The sequence below is a fragment of the Cyprinus carpio genome, chromosome A24 (genome assembly GCF_018340385.1).
Source record: "Cyprinus carpio isolate SPL01 chromosome A24, ASM1834038v1, whole genome shotgun sequence".
In the NCBI taxonomy this organism is placed as follows: domain Eukaryota; kingdom Metazoa; phylum Chordata; class Actinopteri; order Cypriniformes; family Cyprinidae; genus Cyprinus; species Cyprinus carpio.
The window spans coordinates 11,990,029-12,017,998 of record NC_056595.1 but is presented as its reverse complement, the minus strand read 5'-3'; the positions used below and the strand labels follow the sequence as shown (position 1 = coordinate 12,017,998).

Genomic DNA, 27,970 nt, shown 5'->3' with positions numbered 1-27,970 from the left:
TTTATAAAAAAAAAAAAATTATGATAAATATTAATATTAATAATAATTATTATTATTATAGTCATATTGATATCGATACTTATGTACAATCACACAATTTTTGGCCAAATTGTACAGCGAAGAAAAAAATAATGCAATTCAATTCATTTTTTTATTTTTTTTTAAATCTTGCAGCCCCCATTTCCATCTATATATTCACTGTATGGACAAAGAACAAGATATTTTATATATATCTTCTATTGTGTTCCACAGAAAGTAAGTCGTACAGGTTTAAACTTATTTATTTATTTTTAAATATAACATTTAGATGTGTCCCACATCTTTGACCAAGAAATGGTTTCATGGTTTCTTTCTCACAGAATAACTCTCTAATATCCATGTTTGTGTGCTAATTGAATCAGGAACAAAAAACGTTTCCTTCCTACAAATAGCTGGGGGAGAAAATTCCTGAAAAGATCTAACAAGGTTGAAATGAGTCCAGGCTCTCACAGATTACTTAGTCAAAACTTTAAAGAAAGAAAAAAAAAAGAAAGAGCAACAGTGTGTCCAAATGCAGTTAGATCGGGGTCCCCAGACGTAACAGATTGCATGCAAGTGGAGAACGCACGTCAGGAAGATTCTGGTTGACCAAAGCCAAGTAGATGATTGCAGATTGTGAAGTTGGAGACAGCCGTGGAAAATCATGTAAGATAAACATGGATGCAGTAGTAGTCAGGCTACAGAGACCCTCAGTCTTCCTCTGGTGTTTATATAGAGCGTTGAGGTTTGTGTTGATTTGAAGCATCTCTGATGCAGCTCTTTAATGAAGTGCTGATTTTGAATGGTGTTCAAATCACCCTCCTTCCCACAATAAATGCTTTTAATTTTAAAGCAATTACATTTACCAGATTTAACAGATGCTGACAGAACTTCACCAAGAACAAGCGTTTATAACTATAATCACTAACCCACTTTATCCTCTTTATTTGAAGCTAGGAATTTTCAATTTATCGAATGAATGCATGTCTAAATATATTCTGTTTGATGTTGATTAAATTAGAATGAACACTTGAAGATCAGGGGAAAAAACATTACAGTTAAAGAGAAACACTTGCTCGATAGTTGATACTAGATAGTATTTTAAGGCATCATAGGCATGCTGGCAACACAAAACCTGCACCGAAAGTTTCATCTTTTTTTTTTTTGGATGTCTAAGGCAGCAACACATACATAATACACTAAAAGGCAATCCCAGAATGCATTCAGAGTTCAGAGGGAAAAAATTAATCCAAGACAGAGGACGAGCCATAAGAAATATTTTATTCGTTATCAAACTGAATAGATACAACTTTCTATTCAACTGTTATTGTGTGTGCAGTGTATTTTTATGCTTAGAGTATAGCAGTCAGCTTAGCAAATGCAACAGCAAAATCTATTACAATTCATTGCAAGCCTAAACTCCTGTGTGCTTCAAATCGAGAACGCTATACATTTGAAGGTCCGGATGCACTAAGGATGCTTTTCTTGTAGGCAGCTTAATTTGGAACAGTTACATTCAGCCTGATTGGTTTCGAACTAACAATAACAGATGACACTTTAGGGTTTTATTGTGCTGTCTAGCTGAGAAAAAGGATACAACTGTATTGGAGTACAAAGAAATGTTTAATTAGCTGGATAGGGTCACTAGAACCGGGAATAACTGTGCAATGAAAATGATTGTTGAACTATCTTTATTAGTGTTACATACCTTTAAATTCTCAATTCAAGTAGCTTAGTTTACCTCAAAGTTAACAGGCAGGTTCCTCTTAAGGGCGATCTCGTAGACCAGGCTGATCTCGGATTTGCTGACATCGCTGTTCTCCTCCGTTTCTTTCTTCTCCTCTGAACACTGAAAGAGTTAAACACAAAACAGACCTATTACAAAAAAATAACTGTTACATTTTATCCAGTATATTGGCCTATTTGGGTTATGGATACTGTGTATACTACTTTGATTTTACACACACACACACACACACAAAATTGTGCTAGACTAACAATATCCCCCCTAACAGAAGTGTCCAAAACAATTGTTTCCTTATTAAACAATTTTGCAATTTTCGTAGCACAAATAAATTATGCATAAATTATACGGTTTCTGTTTAATGGCTTTCTTTATTGTGGTCCAATCATAAGTTGTTTGGAGCTTTTTTAAAAGGTTTATTGATTAAATATGTAAATGAAAAATAAACTTAAGTATATTATATATATATATTATATATATATATATATATATATGATAGATATATATATAGATATATATATACTATATATATACATATATATGAAATCATTTGTTTAATAAGAAATCTGTAGTTGCTTTGACAATAATGTACTGGCTGAGCTGGGACATTTTGCATTGGTGAATAAAAATGGCTTAATGCAGTGTCGCAATTATTATTATTAATTTTTTGCAAGAACTCACAAATCACAATGCATAGCGGCGCTAAAATTAGATTACCTCTTCTCAACAATCACTTTATTATGCTACAAAGATTTCTGTTGCTGACCTCAAATCAGCCCCAAACCTACATTTTAGCCACTAACAGAATGAAAAGCTGCCAGGAAGAAGTTAAGTTAAGATTCTGGAGAAAATGGCTTGGTTTTGTGAGAAGAAAAAGCTCTCTGATCCAAGAGCAGCTCCCTTAGTTGTGATTCATATCTTATCCAACTATAACAGGAGCTGCAATAGAACTCTCACACAACAGTGACAGTCTATGAAGGTTAGTTTGTGTGCCCTTCTTAAACTGATCTGACAGGTCACAAGCTAAGTGTTGTAATGATCAAAATGCACAAGATTTGGCTTAAATATCAGTTTACAAAACTCGGTTTTTGGAGTTTAAAAGGCACAAAAAGAAGTAAAAGATTCACACAACTAAAGAGTTTACCTCTTGAGGAGCTGATTTCGAACAGACTGCTCTTCCTCAGACTTCAAATGCACCCAGACGTACCTCAAATACAGCAATCCCACACTTTCTAAATAATGATTTGTTGATTTGAGTGACAGAAAAAAAATCAAGATCGCACTCACAATAGAGCAACTTCTGGCTGAAGTAGTACTTTTCTGACTGGAAGTAGAATTTATATTGGCTACAGAAATTTCCATGACTTTTATTTTTTATTTTATTTTTTGCCATGATTCTTCCATGCCTTCCAACCCCGTGGGAACCCAGAAAATAGCCTTTGTCCCATTATTTATACATAGTGTCAGACTAACAGAAAAATAAAAATATATGTATGCATGTAAAAAATAAATAAAAATAAAAACACTAATGACATTTTTCAAACTCATATTATTATATTTAGTAAATTGTCATATAAACAGTAAATTGGGATCATGGATATACTAGTAAAAATATAGTACAATTTTAGTTTCCGTTGTCAGAAGTTTCAGGCTAACAAAATAATATAAGTTAATTAATAATAAAAATGAAGCTATATTACCTGTATAGTTATTAAAGGCCTATATAGTGTTAGGCTAACATGAAAAGAAAAATAAATATATTAATAACAACTAATAGCACTTTTATATAATTATATTATTTTTGTTATCAGCTTATAATGTATAATAAATAACATATAATAATTCTGGACCACAGATATAGACAAATTTAAAAAATATTACTTACTGAGAACCTCCCACAGCTATCTGGCCCTTATAAAACTCTAAAAGAGCTGTCTTTGCTAAACTTGCAAAACAGAAAAAAAGAGAGACAGAGAGAGAAGAAATAAAAAGCGCCCCCTAAAAAAAACTTGAATTATTTTGATATCCTTGATTTAACACAGATTTGTTTATTTTGAATCCACATGTGTTTTATGTATCAACAACATCTAAATCTATCAGGCTCAGCCTTAGGTTTTTTAGAATCTAAAATAAGAAGCCATTAGTGCCTGATATAAAACAAATGCCTTACAAACATCTGCTAAATAGGGCAAATTGAAAATCAACATTTCTGATGGATTAATCATCCACTTCTCTTTGAAAACCCCTCAAATCCGCCTTTCTGTCAGCACATCTTCATCTGAGAGATTTCCTGCTTACAGTGTGCGGTCACTGAGCACCGTTCCCATGACAACCAGTGGACAGAACCCGTTACTCGGTCTTGAGGAGCTTTCTGAGGTCTGTTTACTAACCATTCTGAGCTGTGCTTACTGTACATACTGCGACCTTGTTTATTCCCTCAACAACTCTGGCATGTGCTCATTAGCCTGTTAGCACATGGTAAACAATTGGCTTTGTCAGTTTATGAGCATGTTGAGGGGAAGCAAAACATGGTGCACTTGACAATAAAAATCAGCTGAGCCACAAACAATGGGCTCTCATTCACTAATAATGGCGCAAACGGCCTTATTTATATTCACAGAATATAAATACATTCTCATTCTGGTCATTAAATCTGTATACTTCTAAATGAGGGATCAAGTACACATAATAAGTGATTTAAAAAAGTTATGTGTGTTTGTTTGTGTGAGCAGAATACTCATCCACGAGGTTCGTTTGTGTTGTGTGGTGTGTGGTTTGTGTGAGTGTAGCAGATAACTCATCCACGAGGTTTGAGATATGGTACAGGAGTGTGGGCCCTGAGGTATGGTGCACAGCTATGGTGTGTATCAATTTGTAAAGCAATACAAGGAAGAAGCATCTGACAAAGCCCTCATTATGGAGACAGAAGGGGGACATGAGAAAACAGGAGAGGCGCCACTGCGGTTTAAATAACCTTGGTCGTTGCCAGGCATTTGGGGCACAATGTAATATGATTTCCAGAGGGAGAAATTAGTATTTTGAAGGATGACCCGAAGCTACATTCAAACACAGCTCTGACAGAAACTAAAGCTCCGAGGAGATGTCGTGATCATTGACAGATGATGAGGAAACAGGACAGTTGCGTCTTCTTAAATATCGTCGGCCTGACGTCACTTTTTACCTGACATCAGGTTATGAATATGCAGAGCATGATAGGCTTTCAAGTGCACAGACTGAAAACTGGAAACTGACACTAAAATGTAAAAATATATATATATATGATATAATTAAAACAAATGGATTTTATAATAATATCCATTACAAATGAGAAATTCTTAAACAGAATATTTATAATAAATATTTCTTCTTTGGCTTATTTCTGAATAATTCAAAACAAAAAAATCTTAAAACTTTCAATTTCCAGGTGTTAAAATATACTCAGACTCTATATATAGAAAAATACCAAAATACCAAAAAAAGTTGCACAATCCAATTAACAAGAAATTCCTTGCACTTATTTTACAGTACGTGTACTTACATGTTACTTATAAGTGTACTCTTTGCAGTGTATTTATCTAAGGAAAGTTCTGGTAATACAAGGTAAACTATATGGGTTAGGGTTAGGTTTAGGGGTAAGGTTCAGGATTAGTACCTAGTTATTACATAGTTATTGTAATTACTATAATAAGTACATAGTATGTACATGAGAACAGGACTATAAAATAAAGTGCTACCATTTTTTTTTTCAATTATTATAAGCATGTACACTACTGTTCAAAAGTTAAGATTCTTCTTTTATGTTTTTGAAAGTCTCTTATTCTCACCAAGGCTGCATTTAATTTCAAAAATACAGTAAAAACAATTATATTATTATATAGTATTACAAATTAAAATAAGAGTTTTTTATTTATTTTTATTTTTATATATTTTTAACTTTAATGGCAAGTTGAATATTAAGCAGCCATTACGCCAGACTTCAGTCACATGATCCTTCAGAAATCATACAAATATGCTGATTCGATAGTTAAGAAACATATCTAATGTATTATTATAAATCTTGAAAACAGTTGTGCTGCTGAATATTTTCGTGAGAATACATTGTTTCAGGATTCAGGATGAATAGAAATTTTTTGTAACATTATAAAATGTCTTAACTATCACTTTTGATAATTTTAATGCATCCTTGCTGAATAGAAGTATTACGAAATAATGAAATCAAAAGAAGTTTTTGATTGGATGGCTGTGTAGTGTGTGTTCCGTTAGGTGGGACAGTTGTGAAGGTTACCTGAGGTGGTCTCTCTGGAATGGGTTCGTTCCATTCATTGAATGAAGCTCTCACATCTCCACATTGTCTCGCACATCTTGGCGAGTCCGCCCCTCTCCGATAAACTCGTTGTTCCCCACTCACATCCACATAAAATACCTTAGGCACTGGGTAATGGTACCTAGGTTTGGGAAAGGGCCAAGAGACAGAGAAGGAAAGGTTGAGTCAAAGAGAAAAAAGCAGGTAAAAGGAAAAAAAACAGCCCTTTGATTTATAAGAGGTATTATCTTATCGAAAACTTGGCAGTTTTAAATCACTGCCACAACACTCTAGAATGGAAACAACAGTCACTAGAAAAAGAAACCAGGAGATGGAGAGTGGCAACATGCCCGGTGCTAATTGTGCGAGAGGAATGATGGGAAAAACGATGACTGGTGATGACAGAGAAAGCAAGCAAAAATAAATAGAAGCATTTGTTTTTCCGGCCCAGTGCTATCAAGTTAAATATATGGGGCATGCAGCAATATTAAAATTCCAGCAGATACGATAAGTCAATAATTATCATAATAATTAAAATTCATGTCATTGCCAATAACCAATAAATGGCACAAAAAATTTACAAATTCCGTACTATTTTGTCTAAATAAATAATATAAAAAAAAACTGTAAAAAGTCAAATAAATTTGTCAAAAATGTTTCAAAACGTGAAGTGAATAAAAGTGAATTTAGGCACCACAACAATATACCACTACTAGAAAAACTTCTACTTTTAGTATTTAATAAATATCTAAAAAAAAAAAAAAAAAAAAAAAAAAAACTTAAATCTAAAATCAGTTGCAAATGATTAATTTGTGTTCGAAACGTTCATATTTTATTCTTAAACAATATTTATAAGACATAATTCTTCAGCTAACTTTTGTTTTAAATAACTCAGAATCCTAAACATTTGTTAATTCCAGGTTTAAAAAAACTTTAAATGTGATTTCATACTCTGTATATGGATACATCAATTAGCTAAATGAGAAAACTGATCTTTATAAGTTTGAAGAGTATGTAAAAATGGATATTCAATATGAAAAATTGACATTTATTTTGAGATTTGCTATTTAACAGTGTTATTAAATCAGTGTTTTAAAGTTTAACTTTCAGTGAGCAATCTAAATGTAAAAGTCGTGTAAGTGAGCATTCCCAATACCGACCAATACATAGACAAAAGTCAAAAATAAACAAATAAAAACAGCATGAGATGTGATGCACCCGTCTGAAGATGCATGACTGTAGCGACAATGCTTTAAAGGAAGTTCATCGAAACTATTAGAATTCCAAGTAAAGCACGGCTACAAACAAATCAGAAAACTATTTAGAAAACCTGACTATCGCGTTTTCGGACAGCCAGTTTGAGCATCGAGACCCCGTTCTACATACTATGCATGCAGCTGTACTCGTACCATTATTATGGTACCCCCTCTCACTCGCCACGCTGTCACTGAGCTCCAATGAAGTAAGTGTCTAAAGACACAAAGGCTGATGGGAGTGGTGTAACAAAGCTTTAAACAACTAGAGAAAAGACAGATTTTATTTCTGAGGCGGAACCCCCGGAACAATATTGGTAGAGTAATAAATGGTGAAATTAAAGGGCCCCTTCTTCCATGGGGTCAATGACATAAACAATGAGTTGGTGAAATAATGACTCCCCCCTTGGCCTCCAAGCGAAGGAGCCCGGAACAAAAGCGTGCTTCACATATATCCAGCTTTCTTTATCTAACTTTGGCTCACCCATGCAGGTGTCAGGCCGCTGTTTCAGTGGGCAGATTTAAGGGTCTGTTTGCACTTTGAAGGCCTTTATGAAGAAACGGTACTGACTGACCCAGCGTCAGCGCTCCCCCTTCCCTCGTCGGGGAGAACCCATTCACACTCCTCTGCAGCATCTGGGGACCGAACTGTGCTAAAAAGTAGCTGCTGCTTTCCAAAATCATCCCGCTCTCACGGTTTTAGCTCTTATCAGCAACTGGGATATGGTAATTACAAATACATCAGCAACATTCATGAACAAGGTCAAAATGTGTTGGACACTTAGAAATGCTTGGAATCAGATGCTGGAACTAAATGGTACAACCCCACTTCCGAGTAAAACAGGTTATTCAATAGAAAAATGTAGGGCATGGCTTGATTTCATCCATTAGAAATCACTCAGAAATACACCACCAGAAAGACTAGGGTCGGTAAGATTTGTTTTTTTTTTCTGAAAGAAATCAGTTATGCTCAACAAGTCTGCATTTATGTTTTAAAATGCAACAAGATCCTTCACATGATCCTTTAGAAATAATTCTAAAATACTGATTTTGTGATTAAGAAACATTTCTTATTTGATAGTATTTCTTATTATCAATGCTGAAAAAAGCTGCTTGATATTTTTGTGGAAACTGAAGTTTTTCAGGATTCTTTGATGGAAGTTTAAAAGAACAGCATTTATTTGAAATAGAAATCTTTTGTAACATTATAAATGCCATCCCTGTCACTTTTGATTAATTTAATGCATCCACGCTGAATCAAAATACTAAATATATTTAAAAAAGCTAACTTTTGAACAGTTGCATACATCCCTTTACAAATGTAAAATGGGTTGATGAACAGCTGACTTAACACAAAATGCACCAGTTGAAAGAGGCCAAAGTTTTTTTTGTTTTTTTTTTAGCAGAATATAGTTAATTTGAGATGAAAGCTTGCAGGCAGAATACAGCATCATTGGCCACTGACTATGCTAAACGCTTTCATGATTGTTTAAACTTGAACAGAGAAAAGTCTAAAACTGAAACAGACATGTGCAGTGTACTGAATTATACTGAACTAAGGGTCATTTGATCTACATATACTTTTCCATAAATGTTCCAGTTACTTAGTTTCAGCTAATAGAGAACTTCCATTTCATTGTAGGGCTCGTGATATTAGATTTGATACCAATTGAAGCCATCTGGGAGATGTTGAAGTCAAAGCCCATGCCAAAGCCACCAGGAAAGAAGAAAAGATAGTGTTACATGGCTGATAATGAAATGCAGAACTATATTCCTGCCCAATAAAACTGTTTCATAATAATTCCACAATGACTGAGTAACTAGTACAACCATATAAATCAGCAATGTGGGTCTCTAAAACAGTAAATACTGTATATCAGTATTTAATACAATCATTACAGCACAAACCTTAAAACAAAACATAAAATCTAAAATTTTGAAAATCCAATAAACAAAATCATGTGTTAAAAGCACAATATGTAAGATTTTTTTTTCTTATTAAAATATCCAAAAATCAATAGAACAGTGTTATATATTTTGCTGACTTATGTACTTACATTATCCCAAATGTTTCGAAGAATGTTTAAATACAGAAAAATAAGCAATTTTAACTAGTGACACGGACCGTGTCTATATTGTCATTGTGTCGCATGCCAATGACATCATAACCCCTCGATTTGTTTTTTTTTTTTTACATATATGGAAACACCAAAGACACTTTAATATGTTGTGCGTTTTAATAGACTGTGACGACCGCACAGAATAGCATTATAACAGAACTTTCAAATGTATCTAGTATGCTAAAACAGCGCTATTGTTTTTTTCCCACATACGCACGACTGGAAGGAGCAGAAGCGGTCGACTGTGGCATAATAAAAGTTCCGCTGCTTTCGAGCCGTGTGTCTCGCTCATTCAGCGGCCTCGTTTTGCTTCGACGGCTTTCAGCCTCACCCTGTTTTGGGATTTGATCGCTCTATTGACAATTAAAAGTATGAGTTAAAGGGATACCCCACCCCAAAATAAAAATTTTGTCATTAATCACTTACCCCCATGTCGTTCCAAACCCATAAAAGGCTTTGTTCTCCTTCGGAACACAATTTTAGATATTTTGGATGAAAACCGAGAGGCTTGTGACTGTCCCATAGACTGTCAAGTAAAATACACTGTCAAGGTCCAGAAAAGTATGAAAGACACCGTCAGAATAGTCCATCTGCCATCAGTGGTTCAACCGTAACGTTTATGAAGTGACGAGAATCATTTTTGTATGCGAAGAAAACAAAAATAATAACTTTTTTCAACAATTCGTCTCCTCTGTCTCTTTGCATCCCCATAGTGCCATTTTGGAGAATTTTCATTTTGGGGTGGAGTAACCCTTTAATTATGGGGTTGATTTTGATTTTACATTTCAGTGTTATTTTATTTTTTTAGCATTTATTCAAATTTTACATTTGATTTTATTTTTATACTTTCAGTTTTCATTTTAAATTTTAGTTTTAGTAATTTTGTTATGTGCTTTTTTTTTATTGGTTCCTGTTTTTTTTTTTTAAATATATGTCTATTTTATGTATTAATTTTATTTGATTTCATTTTTAGTTTTAGTAACTTTAAAACTTAAATTTAAACATTTTATTTCATTTAGCAAGGCAACATTTGAAATTTAAATTTTTTTCTAATATTTACATTTTAAGAAATAAAATAAAATGTGAATTACAAATCTGCAGTAGAAAGTGTACTTTTATATGTTATTCTTAAACAATATTTATTAGAAATATTTCTTCATCAGGTAACTTTTCTTTGTTTTAAATAACTTAAAATTCAAAAATAATTGTTTATTTTCAGGTTTAAAAAAGGACTTTCAATGTGGTCTCAGACTCTGTATATGAATAAATATAACAAAATAATAAAACATATGTTAAGTTATGATTATTTAGAATGTGCCTGTGTTGTTGCTTCAGTTCAGCATCATAAATGTGTCTACCGGATTTTTATGGTAATTCCTTTCTTGATTGCACTAACTGGGTGGGAGGTTTTGTCTATAGTTTTTTAATGGTTGTAAAATCATTCCAGCACATGTGTGTTCGGAGCCACATCTCTGTGCCAGCATACTGCATGTCTACTGTCTGCTCCAACAGTGATTCTGCATTTCTCTCCCAGAATTCCAAGGGGTTCTGCGCTCTGCTGACCACAGCCCCTCTGAGGGAGGTGGAGCCTGTCCTTGCATGTCAAGCGTGGTCCCAGAAGCTTGGAGGAAATGCCAAGTGCAACATGGGACCCGGCCAGGATGTCGGGGCGGTCCATTTTCTGGTTACAGGTGCAGGCAGAGTGTCTGTGGCCCCGACTCGAAGGAGGCCCCTTTGTGCAACGTGGGAAAGTCGTTGCTGCTGACCACACTCTGAGCCACATTAGACCCAATAATCTATCAGCACACACACCCCAGCCAGGCCTGTCTGGTCTGCATTAGAAAGGAACACAAACCAAAGCGGGAACACCTAGTGAGAGGACAGGGAGAGAAACCCACTGGAAGGCAAACATTAGCGTTGTCTTTTATTTATGCGTGTGAATGCGGCCGCCTGAAGACGGTATGAGAGAACATAGGGAGAAGGGATGATGAAAAGAGACAGAGAATGACTCAATAAAATGATAACTCACAGCGAATGACTATCAAAAAAAGACTTTGAAGATGTGGTTTCACCAGAACAGCTAATTTACGAAATGAGTCAGCAGGCAGTGACTTAAGACTATTGAGCCACAATCAGGAAGACACTGTTGTGACATTTATACGGGACACCACAACATACAAAAAATAAAAAAACCAAAAGACTTACTACTTTCTTTTTTCAGTCCACAACCATTATTATTTAAATGAAACAATTACAGTTGAACTGTGAAGTAATTTTATTAGAAAAACAACCAGATTGAGATTTGTTTCCCAAATTTGAAGAGTGTTTCAAGTGTTTTCTGTCCATACAATTAATGTCATTGGGGTATGAAACAGCATTGACTTGTTCGGACAATGAAACTAATTAAGGGGCCAATAGGTGGCGCTGTTATCAAATCAGTGTGAGGTGGCAATAGCCCACACAAAGTTTGCTGTCAACATGTCAAAGCTTTGCAGAGATACAGCCTCATATGTAGCCTGAGATCATGGCATCAAAATCAAATCGTCCAGGACGAGTTCGATAAAGTAGTTTTTTCGAACTATTAAAAATAGTGAAAAATCTTGACCTATAGAATTTTAAATTTTGGTGTCTATTTGACTCAGCATGAGCCAAAAAAAAAATTATTTTCTGTCTAAACTTTACGGTACAAAAGTTAATAGCATAAACATACTGTAAGTGTAACTTTGGACAGTCAAACTAACTAAAATCAAATCAAATCAAATTCTCTCAAATTACAAAAAATTTTGTTAAAAAAAAGAGTATTAAAGACATGAGGATTAAAAGTAAAATTTTTTTTAAAGACTTTTTAAGACCTTTAAGACTTAATGAGTCATAGTACTACTTTCCAAAGAACTTGACATATATATCAGGAAACAGCAACCTGGTACTAACTCAGCATTTACATGACATTTCCAAGTTTTTAATAGACCTATTTGTGAAACCAGAATACACTTCCCAGCAAGCCATCTTAATTGATTCTAGATTTCAAAGAAAACATCAAATGGAAAACAGCCATCATTTAGATTTCCATTCCAAAGAACTGCTCTGTACTTTGTCAATTCAAAGGAAATAGATGTAAGGTCATCAAAACCATTCAATGTTACAACTGTTATTTAGGAAGAAAGCAATTACAAATCACCAAGTGATAGATGTTATATGAAAACTCAACAAGTCAAAAAATGAGCATTTGATTTGTGACTAGCGATGCTAATCGATGTGTAATACTACTCCGTCAAGTTTAGTTCACATAACTACGAGTAATGGATCATCCCAAACACACTATTTGTAACAAAAGCTCATGTATCCTTTCATAAACAAGACTAGACTCCCTTCCTGTAGTTATTCAAGCACAAATCCACCTCAACTCCCTTGGGAGGAGGCTCACACCCAAATCTCGAGCGGAGTTCCTTAACCCAGATGTTGGATTATGTTTCACCATTTTCCAGGATGTATTGGCAATCTTCTCTACAGTTTTAGAAGTTGTGAAAAATGTCATCGTGTATGGTTTTGATGAATGAAGCATTTGGGACTGCATATCATCATCAATGTATTATATCCAGAAACTATGCAGGCATGGCATGATAGCAACTAAAACAATGACTGCGACTTGTTGCCAAACTTCAGACCATTTGTGCGCTTTAGAAAAGAGATAAGCAGTAAACCTGACAACCAGGGAAGAAATGGACAAAACTCCTGACTTTTAGTTAAAAGAACTTCCTAAATGGGGTGAACGAAGGCCAAAGTATACTTTGGTTTTTACTATATGTTTATACTAGGGTGACATAAACACTTGCCCGGCCCATTGTTTCACAGTCAAGTCAATTTTAGTTAGCACTTTTCACAATACACTTAATTTCAAAACAGCTTTACAGAAAATCATGATGTTTATGCTTACAATTTCTTATATATTTGTCTTATAGTCACATTTAACAACGATAGATAGATAGATAGATAGATAGATAGATAGATAGATAGATAGATAGATAGATAGATACATACATAGATAGATAGATAGATAGATAGATATTTAGAATGTATGTAAAACTGACAATTTAAAGACATCTATCAGATGTTTGTACACAGCAGATGCTTTCCAGATGAAGAGATCTTTAACAGACATCTGACGTGCGTGTGCTATCTGGGAATAGATGCCCATGTTGACAAGCACTTGTGTGAGGGGTTAAGAGACACTCAATGCTCCCTCTAATTTTTTTTCTTGCTGAGCAAAAATGTTCTGTATTGGGCAGACATTTTGGCCACCTGAGCAAAAACATTCTTTTTATATAAAGAATACCAAAGTATACCAGACCTGTACTGCACGCACACAAAAAGTGTGTAGCTTTTAACTTTAAAATGATCTAACCATATATGAAACTAAACTATGCACATTTTAGGTTACCAGAGATTTTTTTTTTTTTACAGTGCTGTTAATTACCAAGAAATTTTATTAAAAAAATCATTCGTCATTGTGTTTGCATTAGCTCTTGTGTTGAGCTATTTTGTATTCCATTCTACAGCGACTGCCCAAGCATTGCAATTATTTTACATTTACTAGAATTCCACCTTTCCCCTACTCATTTTTGCGTCTGTCCTGTGCTTGGCATATTATTTATTCTGCATGCTCGCAACATAAGAGGTGCATGGCCGCGCACCCACGCAGCTTAAGAGAGAACATTGCTCGCGACTCTAGTTTAAAGTACAAAGACATTTTTATCACCTGTAACTTCCAGAAAGAAACACTGTAGTGCAAAAGATGAAACTTTCTAGAATGCATGCGTTGAACGGCTGTTTGCGCATACTATCAAATGGAGTATACTTTGATTACTTTGTTCAACTGCATGCCAAGTGTCAGCATCAAAACTGAAGTACACTTTGGTCTTAAGTGGAAAGAACTGCCTGGGGGTGTTTCCAAAATGGCCACCAAGTAAACTGGCTTGCTGTACAGCAGCGTTTCTCAATTCCAGTCCTCGTGCCCCCCTGCTCTGCACATTTTGTATGTTTCTCTTGTGGCAGACATTTGTTCTATTCGAACATAAGTGCCCTGCGAAGTGGACGTCACAGGATATTCCGCCATGATTCCAGTTCGAAGCGAACATACTGTATATGTTCCATTCAAAGTGCATTGAAGTGTGAGAGACGTGAATTTAAATTGTATTTATTTACAGAGGTATTTGATGTCACACTTGTCCGTGTGTGAAGACGTTGCGCAGCGCAAATCCATGAATGAATGTTCCGAAGTGAAGTAAACTTCAACAGATTTCCCCTGCTCTGGGAGTAGTGGGCAATGAACACTGAGTAGGGACCATGTCAAGGGGAACACAGTTCATGCACGGAGCTCATTTCTAACAAGCTGATTATCTGAATCAGGTGTGTTAACAAAGAGAGACATGCAAAATATGCAGAGCTGGGGGGTGCGAGGACTGGAATTGAGAACCGCTGCTGTACAGGGACTTTGTGTAAACACAGAAGAAATGGATAGACTGGGTCTTGACTACTGATCAGTCACCTGGACAGGCTTTTTAACAGCCAGGCAATGTTCCAGACTATCTCTCTTTCTCATCATTGATTGATCATCAGTGTGTTGCTAACCTAAAGTAAGAGCTAGCAGCACATGCTGGGCCTCTGATGACTTCAATCTATCTCTTGCCATTTTAACTGCTAACAGGAGGCCCCAGCCACAGTTTTGTTACCCTTTACATTGAAACAGATACACATCACTTGTGGATTTTCAGCATAGAGGACCGAAAACCCCATGAGGATTAAAGAAAAAGCGTATAAAATGCTAACAGGTGTTACAGCTTCTCCAGCTGCATGATAAAACAGTCTGGGGTCTCTCCAGTCAGGTGCCTGAATAAAACTACTGGACAGTAAATGGTGTCCTTTCTAACAGTTGAAACAACAGCATACAAACAATGGCAATGATAATCGCAAACACTGATTATTTGATTTATTTAGTGTTAAACGTGTCTAAAGTGAGTTTGATTATCATTTTGCGTGACCTTTATAGTCATACTGAAAGTGACAATGGATAATTTACCTCAGAAACATGAATATTAAAACTGTGAACTCAATGTGAAAAAACAAGTGAAGATTGTATCAGACAATCAGTAGTGCGCTTGCAGAGAGAGCCCACCATGGGCATCACTGGGCCATTTTTAGAGCGGCTTTATTTCTGCTCAGCCCCCCTAAAAATGTTGCATCTTTCAGAGCGTTCTTCAATCCGCTGACCATGGTGGCGCAGAGTGAGAAAAGAGGACAAGGTGTGTGTTTATTGATAGATTGTTATAATATCTGCATCTGTGCAGTTCTTTGTCATAAATACAGTTTACAAAATGTCATGGGGATACTGTAAAGTTTTTGCTGTTCACACCTCATCACACCACAGCTGTTTCCTCCAGTAAAAATTTAATGTTAGACCTTAGCACATATGAACGCATACTTTATAAAATGTTGCTATATTCTTTGAAAATTTAACTTTCAATATAAAACATATTACTAGGGATGCACCGAATGTTCAGCAACTGAAATTATTTGGCCAAAAATATAATAAGCGAAGAGATGAACAATGATGTGATGCGATGAAATAGCAAATAGAGTAGAGTGAGAGGCGTTAGGCTGCAACTAACGATTATTTTGCTAATCGATTAATCGGTCAATTCTTTTTACGATTAATCGATGAATCGGTTTATGTACTTATATTTTAGTTTTGCCCATTTTTTCCCCAAGTAAATTATTAACAAAGGTCTTTATCATTCAACATAGACTTTTTAGAGATTTTAACCATTTTGCATTGTCATATCCTCATCAAAAACATATCTGGAGTTGTGTTTTATTATGTGTTGGTTATCCTTTGTCAAACTCTTCTGCAATCAAAACACTGACCCATACATACTCTAGCAAATTTCACAAGAGGTTTCAAGTAATGTTTCCACCATGGCAGTCCTTAGGGCTCCTAGAGTAGTTTAACATCCCGAACAAAGCTTATTAAGGAATCTTTCAGAACATATTTTCATTAAGAATAAGAATAAAACAGAATAAAATTGCAGTAAATTGCATTTTATTATTTTTTTTTTTTCCTGTAAACACACAGCTTATACCTGGGAAACAGCTTTATAGCTTATGCTGTGAAATTGTAAAAATCCTTCGAATAAAGTGCCAATGGCATGAACCTGAATGGAACTCACATTTTAAAGTAAAATTTAAAGTAAAATCCATCAGAAGCGTTGTCCAGAAAAAAAATTGGACACACACAAAAAACCTGCTATGTGAAAAAGAGCTGTGAATACTTAGAAAAAAGTGCATTTCAAATACATTTAAACATTAACCTCTCTCATTCAGTCATAATTAGGCTGCAAGACTGAATTATGAACTGGTAAACGACAAAGCTTTAAATGTTAATTGGTAAAAAAACAATGTTATCAGCTTTTTACGACTAAACATTTGCAAACAACATTGTACTGCAGAATCTACACAAATAAAAGTCTTTGCACACTGTGATTTTCATCGGATTTAAATATGTAGTGGTCCTTATAACAGTGCAAAATTCAAAAATGTAATAAAGCGATAAAAGTGTTAAACAAAACAGCTTATGCCTGAACTGACAGGAATTCGACTACCTGTGGGAAATGAGGCAGAACACTATTCACTCATTATTTGAGAAAAACTTTGCATTGCAGTGCAAAAAGGTCAACATGTCCAAATGTTCAGGGCTTAGGTTTGCTCTCTTTTTAGAGGATATGTTTCCTGCCGCAGTTTACAGGTTACTCTTCTTTTTTGACGGCTCAAAGTAAAGTCCTCCGACACTTTGCATGACTTCGTTCGATTAGTTTTATCTTCCGCTTTTTTCTTTTTCTTTTCTCGAGCTTACTCCACTGCCGCCTGCCTCACCCATCACGCTGATGCTGCTGAGACGCTGTGCGGGAAGCACGTGACATAAAACGAGGCCAGCTATTGGCTATTCGCTACTTCTCCTGCTGTACTGGCTGAGTAAAAAAACCTCCGGTAGCTCATTACTGCCACACTTTGGTCACCGCAGATTTAAAATATGCACGAAATGAGCCGCTTACGGTAAATAAAAATTATTTAGCAACGAATCGATTACTAAATTATATAACAAAAAAAACAATAAACCATTTTAAAAGAATAAAAAAATTACTTAGAAAGACAAGAAAGTGAGAGGCGTGCACTCTTTATAATGCAACAAACATGTCAGCAGTGTGGAAGCATTTAAAACTGTCTGAGAAAGACAAGCATCGACAGTGAAAGACTGTTTAGTATTGCATTGCATGTGTTCGATGAGAAGAGGAAGGGGTGATTGTTGCTGGTTACTGTATGATGACTGAAATCTGCATGTATTCTGATTTCCAAAAAAACTGCACAACATTACGTCTCCAAATACAAAAACAAAAAGCATGTATTCTGACAGCGCTGCACAAACTCGCAGCACATTTGCTTGTTAACCAGGTTTCAAAGTCCAAAGCACAAGGAAACAGTTTTACTCGTCAATTGCTAAGTCACATTTTTATGAATTTTTACAAAGCATGTGACAATGCGATACATGCGACGTATTTATAACAACACCAACAAAAAAAACAAATGTTAGTATTGTAATTTTACCGTTGTTCTGTAAAATAAAATAAAATTCTTCCTGCGTGCTTACTGTTGTTCTGTAAAATAAAATAAAAAGTAAGACCATAATAATGATAATAATAATTACTACAGCTCTGTTAAAGGGGTCATATGATGTCAAGTTTTCCTTTCAAGTTTTCCTTTCTCTTTGGAGTGTTACAAGCTGTTCGTAAATAGATAAGATCCCTAAAGTTGCAAAGACTAAAGTCTCAAACCCAAAGAGATATTCTTAAGTTAAGACTCGTCCACGCCCTCCTAAAATGGCTCATTCAAACACGCCCCCATATGTCTTCCTCACGAAGTGGAAAGATTTGCATAACGCCAAATGTTCACGCAAAGAAAGAAGTACATTTTAGCAGGGTTGTGATAAAGAGTGGCATGGCCACCCTGAAATATGATTGCCAACCCCACTGGATCCCCCAACACCACTGGGCTAGATTACTGTCAATCTGACAATGCGCTGCCAGATTGTAACATGCAAAAAACGAATAGAGATTGCTAAGACATGTGACCAACTGGGCGGCAACGTCATCAGAACGCAAAGAATTATGGGTATGGTTTGGCCAGTTTTACATGGGTAGGCATAACAGGCTAGTGTTCTGGCATGAAAATAATGAAAAATTAGCGTGAAAAACAGAATATAATCGTACAAAATGCAGCGGACTAAAGAAAACATTGTCGTACCATACCGCCTAAAACTAAATCCTAATGCAAAGACGAGATATGACGAGAAAAAAAGGGAATCAAAAGACTGGATCCTTACGAGCAGAGCGACTGGTCAAGGGACGTCAAACTGTTGCCCAACTTCCAGCACCCATATATTTACAACTACATGATACTAAGTGTTAGTGCATACACACACGAAGTTTTCTATGGACTTTTTAATAATGTAAATGTATTCATCCTAAATGTGTTTACATGTTAAATATGTAAAGAAACTGAAATTTAAGTTGGATTGTTACTACTATTTAAGTTATGTAATTGTGTTTGCAACCAAAGAACACTGATTTTGCACAATTCTTCCTTAATACAGATAAAGGAGGCAGAATTTCATTCGGTCTTTGTGTATTTTATTTACAGACATGGCTAAAAATCATTACATGTGAGAAGAGACATTACAAAATCTTTTGGAAAACAATAAACATTTACATATTAGATGTGAGCATGGTATATAATTCTCCAAAAAGGCTTGAACCGGTCTGTGTGTTCGTAGCTTTGACCTCAGTATGGACGAGGTACAGAGAAGGGGTCCAGTCAGGATCACACTCCAACATTTCATAGGCAGGTTTGCCTGCAAACAGAGTCACCAAATAAATTGCTATGTAGCCTAGATGTACAACATTTAAAACTGATTAACGTTACGTTTTAGTACGTTGGTAACTTAAGCTAATGGTCTGGTTAAGTCAAACAAAACACGCTGGTTTTTGCCCACAACATAACATTTACAGAGAGTAATTGTAACTTACCTTTGTGAAAACGCTTTGAACACACCATCATGTGTGGTGGAGTGTTATCGAAGGTAATCTTGGGCTCCTTACTGCTGCTATCCATGCCATTCGTCAACTATTTGTCACCTCTGAAACATGGCTTGTACTATTATTTTTCCACGCTGGAAAAACGATAAAAGGATATTCCGTTCTTAAGCTTTACGCCACTTCTATTCCAGTTTATAGCGTTCTTCCCTCCATGCATAGAAATCTGGCGCGTTATGTTTTCAACTCCTGCCAAAATGTTGCATGCAAAATATTCAAATTGATCACTCAAAAACACCATAAAATCAACATTTTTTATTGCTGCCAGATTGTTGCATGCAAAATTTGCATTTGGAGCACTCAAAAACACCATTAGTTCAATTGGTTCTGTCAGTGCTTTTGAAAAGTTACATTTTTTTATTTATTTATTTTTTTGCCATGCAATAAAGCTAAGTTCAAAGGCCAGTTTAAAATATTGGTACAAGTAAAAAGTGCACAAAATCAGTATTTTGTTAAGGCAGTATTTGTAGCAGTCGAGAAATCATGCGGCAAAATCAGTCCAAAAGGTGTGTGTTTTTGCACCAATCTATTGTTATAGGATCATTGGTTGTGTTATATTCCCATACAAAACTTTAATGGCCAATTTAATAATATTGGTATAGTAAACTTTGCTAATTCACAAGATCAATACATCCTTTATTAAACCGCTTTGATAAAATGTATCTTTTATTTTCCGGTACTGAAAGCAGAACCAATAAGGGAGCTCTTGATATGTGTTGTGACACAGCTCTTGCAAATTAACGTTACCGTTTTTGTTTGGTATCTGTCATTTTGAAGCCAAAGTAATCTCATACTACATGAGTTTTTCTTTAGTATTAACTTGCCTAACTATCGATCTGACCCTGTAGACGCCATAATCACACACTCTCTCTCTTCTGCTTTCTGATTTTTTTATTTATTTTTTATATTTTTAATGGTGGGTGTTTACACAGTTGGCTAGAGCAGTGCTGATTGGGGAGAACGGAGGTGCGCTCACTCTATTGGTTAGTAAGACTGTCACTCAAGGCTGGCAGTCAAGAATATGCTCTGGAACAGAGTAATATTGCGTGCACATCGCAGGCATTGAGATTAGCATAATGCAACGTTTTATAATCGCGATTCGATTTCGATTAATTGCACAGCCCTACTAAGCACGCATAAAAATTGTTTTTTCAAAAACACAATCACGTACATACATGCTGCACACATATTATTGTAGCCCAGTTTGTGCTGATTACAGTGTTATTAAACTTCAGCCATTAAAATGTTTATAAGCAACTGAAAAAAGCACAAATGTCAGGGCATGTCAAAATTTCTCCAGGCCCCAAAATGCCTGAGGGTTAAAAAAAAAAGCCCCTTAAAAGCCAGATCTGCCTTTGGGATGACACAGTACAGAACTTAAGCGTTTATACCTTTAATTAAAGGTCAGCTAATTCCAAATTCCTCTGGAGTGCGTGTTATGGTTCCTCTTGCAAACATGAGATTACAAAGATCTCTGCTGTTTAATCAGTGGGTTTCCGCTGTTTTATCACTTCAAAAATGCAGCAGTGAGTCAAAATCCGACCCTCCCCGATTCTTTACGACTGATTTAAAATGACATACTGGCTTATTACGACTGTATTTGCACATTTTGAGATTTAATTGGACTTCAGGTCCTTCTCATTTGCACAAAGAGGTGGTGGTTGATGTAACTCTACATAAAACTCTTCAGATAAGACTAGGAGCCCTTAGTGTCAGTCCATTTACTGCTAATGAAGCAATTTTGGCACTATGGTTTTAAGCTGGACTGATGCCCGGCACAGCTGCTTCTGTCCTCATTAATAGCATTACTATAAACGCTAGTAGATGATTGTTTTAATTAAGATGCAAGCAACTGCTGTGATCAAAACATTTACAACTTTCAAATGGAATTTATTGGAAGACTTTCATCTGCAATTGTGATACCAAGATCTGAGATTTTTTTCAACCATGTCCGACTTGCACAAAATTATTCAATACAACGCAGGTGTTGTGGATGGTTGATAGGACATATTAAGGTGTTTTGAGTGGCTTCAGAAACTTGCTATGTGGTTGCTAGGGTAATCTGGATAGTTTTCAGGCCATTGAGACCTCTAGGAAGTCTAGGGATTTTTTTCTTCCCACAATTTTTTATCCAACTGTAATTTTTGGACATGCTATTTGGTAACTACCCTAATACATAGTATAATTTACATAATATCAACAAACATATCATTATACTGTAAATAAATTATTTACAGTATAACGAGTCAGTTAAAAAGATTCACAAAATCCTGATTTGCAAATAGATGAATCTTACAAAGAGTTTAGATTTAATGAAACAGCCAAAAAGGTTGACAAAATCCTCCGAACAAGATTCATTGAACACCCTCACACTCACTTGTGAGTTAGTGGTTTGAATCAGTTTGAGTCACTCAGTTAGTGAATTCCATGAATTCATTAGTGACTCCCTCTGTCAAATGCAAGTCATGTTTGTTGTTACGTCTGATTCAAAATGAAGTTTTGTTGTAAAGAATGGTATTCCAAAACAAAATGTATTTCACCAAAAAAAAAAAAAAAAAAATTGTTGGAGGCTGCCCACCCCCAATAAAAAGCAGTTGAAACAAATATGACTATTAACCTTTTTATTTATACATTTCATTTTAAATTGTTTATATTTTTACATATACAGTACTGGTCAAAACTTTGGACACATTACTATTTTTTATGTTTTTGAAAGAAGTCTTTTATGCTCATCAAGCCTACATTTATTTAAAAAAACAAAAAAAAAAAAAAACGGTATTATTGTCAAATATTACAATTTAAAATAATGGTTTTCTATTTTACTACACTTTAAAATATAATTTATTTCTGTGTTGCAAAGCTGAATTTTGATCAGTCATTACTCCAGTCACACATGATCCTTCACAAATCATTCTAATATGCTGATTTATTATCAATGTTAGAAACAGTTGTGAGCCCACTGTGACAGAATGGACACATAGACTGAAACAGATATACATGTTTGAGAAGATGACAGCAGACTTGCAGTTGAAATCGGACATTTTTCGACAGAGGTGGACACTAATAGAAAATCTGCTGGAAATAAATGGACTTAATATAGGTTAATGCTTGAACAATGCAGTCAATGTACTGATACGTGGTGTATTCTTTGAAGTGCTGTCAAGGATTTGTGTATTTATTTTAACTTTAATTGTTGTTATTGGGGTTTTTTTTTTGCCAGTTTTTTTTTATAAAAAAGGAAAAAAGTTTAATAAAAACACAGTTCAAAAAAAAAAAAAAAGAAAAGAAACAGTTGTGCTGCTTAATATTTATTTTATAACCTGTGATACTTTTTTCAGGATTTTTTGATGATTACAAAGTTTTTTAAAAAGGTAAAAAAACAATATTTTTATACTTTTACAACAATATAAGTCTTTGCCATTGCTTTTTAGCAATTTTACACATCCTTGCTGAATATTACAGTTTTTTCTGTATTTTTAATCAAATAAATGCAGCATAAGAGACTTATTTGAAGCACAGTAAAAATAGTAATGTGGCCAAACATTTGACCAATAAAATTTTTTTTGTTTGTTTGTTGAATATGTTATTATAGCATTATCATTATAATAATAATAATAATAATTATTAATAAAATTATTAAGTAATTAATATTAATAATAATAATTATTATTATTATTATTATTTCAAATCATTCAGTTCATTAATTTATTCACAGTTCCTGAATACCACTTCAGTAAATGAACGTCAGTGCTTTTATCATTTTTTTCCTAGCTGGGTATTGGCAGGATTTCCTCCTCCCATTTAATCAATATTGACCATAGATATAATAATGTTATTAATATTAATATTGCATTGTTTTGCATTTGCAATCAAATGGAAGTGAAAGAGACGATCACTAAAAGAAGTTAATTTCTACTTAACTGAAACTGAAATTAAGAGCAGTGTTGGAGCAGTAATGTAATCATCAACAGAATTTAGAAAATACACACATCTGAGGTGCTTTTTTTAAAACAAAAAATGTTCTAGTGCATTTGCCTTCTTACTTCGAAAACAAACTTCTTTGCTTTTACTTTTGTACATTCTAAAATGCAGAAAATATGACAAAGCATATCTTGCTCTCGGCTTCACTCACTGTGTCCGTACTGGACGCTACAGTTGTCGCATCGCGCCGCAACAGCTCTACTGGATGCGACAAAGCAGCTGTTGCAAATCATTTTAACTTTGTGTCAGTACGTCATAAACAGAACAAGGAATCAGTTTAATGTCAGGTTCTGTCGAGCCGCATCCAGTGTAGACATGGTGTTTAATGTCGTTGGTGAGGAGGAAAGCCTGTAAAACACATATAACAAAAATAATAACAGGAAACTCACAAAAAATAAATAAATAAATAACAGAGAGAATAATAATAATAATAACAGTTATACTCTCTATGCTATTTTTCAATGTTTTAAGTGATGCAGGTGTTTTTTCCCTGTAGGTTTAAAAAAAAAAAAAAACATGAAATTTTACTTCAGTTTGTGTGATTTGTATATTAATGTTTAAACCAGGCTTATTTGTCAGTGCTTTATGTTGTCACAATTATTAAATGCTTTCAAGGTTGGAAATTCAACAAATCAGTCAATATACTACTGTGATTGTAGTTGTAGCTTGTAGTTGTGTTCCTGTGGCTCAGTGGTAGAGCATTGCATTAGCAGCGCAAAAGGCTGTGGGTTCAATTCCCAGGGAAGACACATACTGATAAAAAATAAAAAAATGTATAGCCTGAATGCACTCTAAGTCGCTTTGAATAAAAACATCTGCTAAATGCATAAAGGTAAATGGAAAATATATCAATTCATGCATCACCTAATTTCATCGGCTCATTCGTTTTTAGTTTATAGTACTATAATGTTTTTTTTTTTTATAGAAGTTAGTTAGTGGTTTCACAATATTTGCTTTACTGTATAGGATGAATGTTTACAATGAGAGATCAAACCATACAGAAAGACAGTCCCCGAAACAGACCCTATGCGGGACACACCTGTGTGGCTCTGTAAGCACCTGGAGCCAAACACAGAAGAGAAACAAGCTGTATGACTCAAAGACAAGCAGCTGTCCTCTGACTGCCTCAAAAGCATTAATGACTCGCCCCAAACAAAACAATGCCACCATCAAAAAAAAAAAAAAAGCATTTTCATAGCAACTCCTCCTCTGTGTGAAGGGAGGCACATGACTTGAGCAACAACAGGGAGGGCCGCAGCAGAGTACTCCAAAACACACATTTCCAACAAACACCCCACACCTCGTCATTTAGAGGAAATCTTTTACTCTGACGCCCCTCGGAATGGAACGAGATAACAGCGGAAAAGGAACTGTTGAATCTACGAAGGAGTTGCTGGTCCAGCCTGTTGATATGAATGTGAGTTTTGGAGTGATTCATACTAACAAACCACAAGTATGAGGCTGGACCACAACAGCTGGGCTGACCATGAGACCTCCAGAACAATGAGCTAGCCTGACACCGCTCCAACTCACACAGAAAGACCTCATTTGACCTGGGAGATCCATTACATGAAGCAGCTCTGCAGCTGGGTTGTAGATCACTGCAAACATGCTAAGAAATTGAGATGCAATCATTCAAATGGAAATTAAGCTGAAATTAAATTAAATAAAAATATTAGATCTCAAAAATTGCATATGTTGCCTTGGCGAACGGGAAACAAATGAAAACTAAAACTTACAAAAAAAAAAAAAAAATATTATTAAATAATAAATAATAAACCTGACTAGTAATATTTATTAAAAAAAAATTAACAAAATTACTTACAATTAAACAAATGAAAATGAAAACTGAAAACATAAAAATAAAATATAAATCAAAATATTAATAAAAACTATAATTGTATATAAATAATATGAAAATTACACTGGTAACGCATCAGTTATGCTTATTTAAAAATACTACGAATTTTATAAAACCTTAAATCTCAAAATAAACATTCATTTTTTCATACTGTATATTATAAAGATTGTAATGCCCCAATTCAGCTTGTAGCATTTAAAATGTCTACTTTTTAGTTTTACATTTTTATTTAGACACGTATTTCACCTGCCAGATAATAAAACCAGCAAAATAAATAAATACATTTCAAAATTATACTGAACATTATATCTAGAGACTAAAATATAACAGAGACTCATTTGACTCATAAGTACTCAGAATACCTTAGCAACCACCCAGAAACCGTAGAAACCAGCAATGCAAAAAATACACTCAGATGACCTTAGCAATCACATAGCAACATCTTGGCAACCACTCACAACACCCAAACATTTCAGCAGCGACTTTTGCTCTTCATTAAAAGCAAAAGTCCTTAATAAACAAAACTTTGATCCGTAAGGTATTAAAAGCCCATTAAATTAAGTTGAAAGTTACAAAATTGTGAACCGTTGTGCAGTAACCTAAGAGCTGCACATAAACCTTTGCTTTATGAGTTATCGCCAATTTGTTCTGTTGACACAATTTTCTGCCTGAGGGCCTCAAACAGAAGCAGGGCCGGGGTCATTTCTGCATTTGATACTGATATTGGGTAAATAAGTGATTATTCTGGCAGCTGCTTATGAGAGGAAGTCCAAGCACCCTAATAACAGCACTTTTATTAAATTCTGGCAGCCTCGTGGATGTACGTCTGGACGCAGACATCATATTGTTGGAATGCTTAATGGATTCTCCAAAGTGCTGTTTGGTAGGCCTTTATAAGATTACAATCCTGGCCACCGGTTAATGAATACTTACGTGTGAAATTATTAAATTATTATTAATGTGACACAACACATAAATCAAATATAAGCTCACTTCTAATAAAGGCTAAGTTGATTTTCAGCACTTCAGCACTTAAGAAAGGGTCATCAAGTAGATGTTTGATTAGACATTCAATATTTCATTAAATAAATAAAAATAAATATTTTTACAATTTTTTTTGGAAGAATACAATAAAACCACAAAATACTATTTTTGATTTTGATTTTGTTTTGGGGCTGTACTAGAACATGCTCTTATGCTTGTTGGTTCGAAAACCGCATTATTTTTCACATAATTTACATTATTACAATACCTTTCTCCCCCTTTCTCCCCATCATGGCACAACCGGCTCGACTAGTTCCAGGTTTGATGAAGGCCTGCCTTCCAAAAAACAAAATGTGTTGTGATTGGTTTGTCTTTATGAGATCACACAGACAGGCATCTGAGATCAGCTAGATTTGAGAAAGGGAACATGATTTAACGAAAAAAAAAAAAAAAAAAACACTGGATGGATTTTAATCATTATAGGGTGGTTGTGTACACACACATTTCAGTTCAAACAACTTGTAAAAGTGCATGTAGCATCCCACAACAACATTAATATGTAAACCAAAACCAGACAAAACGTGTGTGTGTGTGTGTTGTGTATTTGGCCGCTTATGCACACTAAACTGTAGAAAAACAACTAAATTTGGTACTTGGTGTTTGAGGCGGCTTAATATGCGCACGCTTTGCATGTGACTGTGAGCGCGCAGAAAACCGTCTCTGGAGCACGCGACTACCGAATGGTTTAAAAAAGATATGCAAATGATACAGTTTTGTGATGATGCAACACTGGCCCGATTAGGCAAGTGACAATTCTGTCAACTCTCCCAAAACGTGAGCAAAAATCTGGTATCGCAGCGTGCAGCAGCTCTTTAGTGCATGCGAGATGCGCTGATGTGAATCAGTTTTGAGAGGATGAAAGAGATACCGCTGAATCACTCGGGCTGTTTTACATTTACATTTAATCATTTAGCAGACGCTTTTATCCAAAGCGACTTACAAATGTTTTCATATGACTGATTCGTTCTGATATTCTGTGTGGATTTATGTACATCTAACCGACATGCTATATTAAATAAACGTTTGCGGGAATTTCCCGCATTAAAAATGCGAAACCTGTGGAAATTAGTAAAAATAGGCGATATATGTGCGATAGCACCGAAATTCAGGACCTGTTTAAAAAATATATTCCATTGCATAGAGATTTGTGAAATAAATTTCCATGACTTTCCAAAACTTTCTGGGTTTATTAATTTTTCAAAAACTTTTCCATGTTTTTCATGACTGTACGAACCCTGATCTTTGAATTTCTCAAAAGTTATTAGTCAGTTTGTACTCTAATTAAAATCATGCTTCTTTTGTAAACTGATACATTTATACATTTGGAACTCAAACTATGATTAGCTGGATCTTTTTCATTAATCTCTAATCCTTTCATCGATCACATTTTGTTAAACACTTAATAAAGAAAATATAATATTTGATGGCAATCTATAAAAATCACATA

The 27,970-nt window shown here is 34.9% G+C and overlaps 1 protein-coding gene across 1 annotated transcript in view; it reads right to left on the bottom strand.

The window, feature by feature from the left end:
• The window catches only part of LOC109050217 (double-stranded RNA-binding protein Staufen homolog 2), a 107,292-nt gene that overhangs the window by 70,223 nt on the left and 9,099 nt on the right, over window positions 1-27,970 (bottom strand). The window contains 4 exon segments of the mRNA XM_042714207.1: window positions 1,760-1,867; window positions 6,048-6,077; window positions 6,080-6,167; window positions 6,169-6,207. Coding sequence (XP_042570141.1) covers window positions 1,760-1,867; window positions 6,048-6,077; window positions 6,080-6,167; window positions 6,169-6,207 — 265 coding nt within the window.